The sequence below is a fragment of the Solanum verrucosum genome, unplaced genomic scaffold, assembly GCF_900185275.1.
Source record: "Solanum verrucosum unplaced genomic scaffold, falcon-dt-bn FXZP01000289.1, whole genome shotgun sequence".
Lineage (NCBI taxonomy): Eukaryota > Viridiplantae > Streptophyta > Magnoliopsida > Solanales > Solanaceae > Solanum > Solanum verrucosum.
The window spans coordinates 250,777-253,880 of NW_026020016.1; the positions used below are offsets into that span (position 1 = coordinate 250,777).

General features: G+C 35.7%; 1 protein-coding gene across 1 annotated transcript; it reads right to left on the reverse strand.

Moving 5' to 3' along the window:
* Window positions 1-723: 723 nt before the first annotated feature.
* LOC125820953 (receptor-like protein EIX2) lies at window positions 724-2,521 on the reverse strand. Its single transcript, XM_049500376.1, has one exon. The coding sequence runs from the start codon at window positions 2,462-2,464 to the stop codon at window positions 725-727; it is 1,740 nt and encodes a 579-aa protein (XP_049356333.1). The 5' UTR covers window positions 2,465-2,521; the 3' UTR covers window position 724.
* Between the last annotated feature and the right edge of the window lie 583 nt (window positions 2,522-3,104).

Genomic DNA, 3,104 nt, shown 5'->3' on the forward strand with positions numbered 1-3,104 from the left:
CTATAACGATGGTGTCTGGATCAATTTATACGCATAGCAATTAATTTTATCAGATATTTACTATCTTTCTCCAGTTTAGATATCGAATATCTTAGCTCACCAAAGCTTTGAGTAGATGGGAAGAAATTTCTTAATATATGTAATTTTTTTTGTATTTATTAAGATTTAAACGACTTTATGATTTTCCCCACTATACGATCACACACTGTCATATCCTTGAGGGTTTGTTTATCATTTTATTTACATTACTCCACTTTCATTAAGAGTAAATATACAAGCATAATAACTACTTCTTTAGGTGGTTGTTATCTTATGGTTTTATAATATGTCGTATTATATATATTATATTGCTATATTTTAATAAATTTAACATTTGAATCGATTGTATAGTTTTCTATCATCTCATAATGTCACGTACTTGCAAAGTGAAAGAATAAGCTTACAATGGTACCAAAAAGAAGGTTACAAGGTAAAACTTTTAGGATGAAGGGTAAGAAAACAAGAATATTTTAAGTAATTGTGCAATTACACCAAATCAATTGTTACACAAAATAACAACTTTCATTATTTCATAACAAAAAACATTACAGTAAAATACAAGTGTCAATAAAAACAAACATTATATTTAAAATAACAATACATCAAAACAAGTTGGAAGTAAAAAAGATGATAGAAAACACAATATTTTTATATAAGAAAAGAGAGAAAAGTAAAGAGAATCAGCTCAATTTGGACAATTGCTGACTGTCTTTGCTGCTTGAATTTTTCTCAATCTGATGGCAGCAAAGACATAAATCTTATTGCCCATGTTTTCCAGGCACCTCATATATGCATATCTCCATGACGTTTTCAACATTAGAGTAACCCAAAATAACAAGAAACCTGTATTGAATCCAATTCCCATGCTTATGTAGAACGAAAATTCCTCGAGCCAGTTGTTGTTTTCTCCCTGCTCATGAACCTCCAGCTGATTGTTGTTATTACTACTACAGTCAATCATGTCGTCATGTAAATTATCCGAGCAGACTCGTGAGAGTGGGGCTCCGCACAAGTTTGGATTTCCAACATAAGAACTATTATCAAAGGTTTCAAATTGATTTTCATGTGGAACTTTTCCTGTCAAATTATTGAAAGAAAAATTCACAACATCAAGAGAAAGAAGTAGTTGGATATCGGGAGGAAATGTACATGACAGCTTATTCCTGGAAAGATCAAGAAATTCCAAATACTGCATTTTGTGAATGTAACGTGGAATTGCTCCTGTGAAATGATTCCGTGATAAATTCAATCCTATCAGTGCAGTAAGGCTGGTGATTTCCTCGGGTATATCCCCTGATAAATGGTTGTCTGATAGATCAATTACTATGAAGAACCAGCGAAAAAAGATGTCGTAACCGTTTCCCTTAATAACGAACATTCCAGGAATCCTGTAATCTGCATAGGGTCCATAAGTAAAGGAAGGAGCCTCCTCTTCTCCGGACATGGTGCGGAGATTACCAACACACCTTGGAATGACTTCTGATAGTGCATTGGAACTAAGGTCCAAAAAATACAAGTATTTAAGCTGGCAAATCTCCCTGGGAATAATTCCGTCAAACTTGTTTCTGCTTAATTTAAGAATCTCTAGAGTACTTAAACTCTCTCCTAACCAAATTGGTATCTTTCCAGATAAACTATTTTCAGAAACATCAAGAATTTTTAGTCCACTTACGTTCTCCAATGATGAAGGCAGATTTTTGGAGAAACTGTTGTTTTGCAATTGCAGAAAGAATAGATTAGCAAGATCTCCGATGGAATGAGGTATCTCCCCTGATAGATCATTATGGGCTAAATTCAATCCTTGCAGATTCTTCCCATATCTCCAACAGTCTAAAAGTTGTCCTGATAGAGAATTTGAGGATAGGTCTAGAAGACTCAGAGAGTTATTCATGACAAGGGATTCACATACAGGGGCGATAGTACCGTTAAAGGAGTTTCTTGCCAAAATCAGTGTCATCATATTGGGTGAAAAATGAGGCAAAGGACCATGAAAATTGTTGTGACTCAGGTCCAATTTTGTAAGACGAACTCTCTCTGTAAATTCAGGGACTTCTCCTCGGAAATAGTTTTGCGAAAGGTCTATGTGATAAACCTTGGCAGAAAAATTCCAGAACCAATCAGGCACTTCTCCTGAGATATTAGCACGAGAGATATCAATAAATGACAACTCTTTTTGTGTCTGAAGCCACTGAGGAAATTGTGCACCAAGTCCGCAAGACTGCAGGCTTATAAAGTCCAGTTGAAAACGAGGCATCCAAGTTGCGCTTACATTGAAGATAAATGAGTTGGATGACAAGTCTAACATTCTCAAGTCAGTGAAATTCAAGAAATGTTCTGTAATCGAGTCATTGAAAGAGTTCCGAGCAACATTGAGGACAACTAATTGCTTAAGTTGTGTGATGCTTCTTGCTAAAGGACCTTTCATTTGATTATAAGAAATATCCAAGTATTTCAGCTTTGATGGCAGGGTTGGTGGTAAATAGCCCGTAAACGAGTTCCTTGAGAGATTAAGAAAAGAAAGTGAACTCATTTTCTCGAAGGAAGGTGAAAGATTGCCTAGGAGAGAGTTCCCAGAAAGATCAAGCACTCTAAGTGAACTCATGTTGCCAAAGGCATTTGGAAGTAAACCGTTCAGCTGACTTCTCGAAAGATTAAGATAAACAAGATTGTGGCTTGTGTTGAACAACCAGCTAGGAATCCTAGTATTAAAATAGTTTAATGAAAGATCAAGAATCCGAAGGGATGTGAAATTCACAAAACTCGGAAGCAATTCAGGAAATATAGTAAGCTGACAAGCAGACAAACGTAATTCTGAAAGAGAACTTAACATATTGATGTCATGTAGCCAGTTTTCCGCGCTTCTCATGTTAACACCACTCAAATCAAGAATCTTCATAGAGGAGAGCGGCTGAATCCACTTAAGGCTATTCACACGGAGTGAATAATAACCACTCAGATCAAGAAACTGCAACCGCGGCAGATTGCCAAGATTCTCAGGAATTTCTCCCCTAAAATTCGTTTTAGACAAATTGAGATACTCCAAGTTTTTAAAACTGGAAATAAAA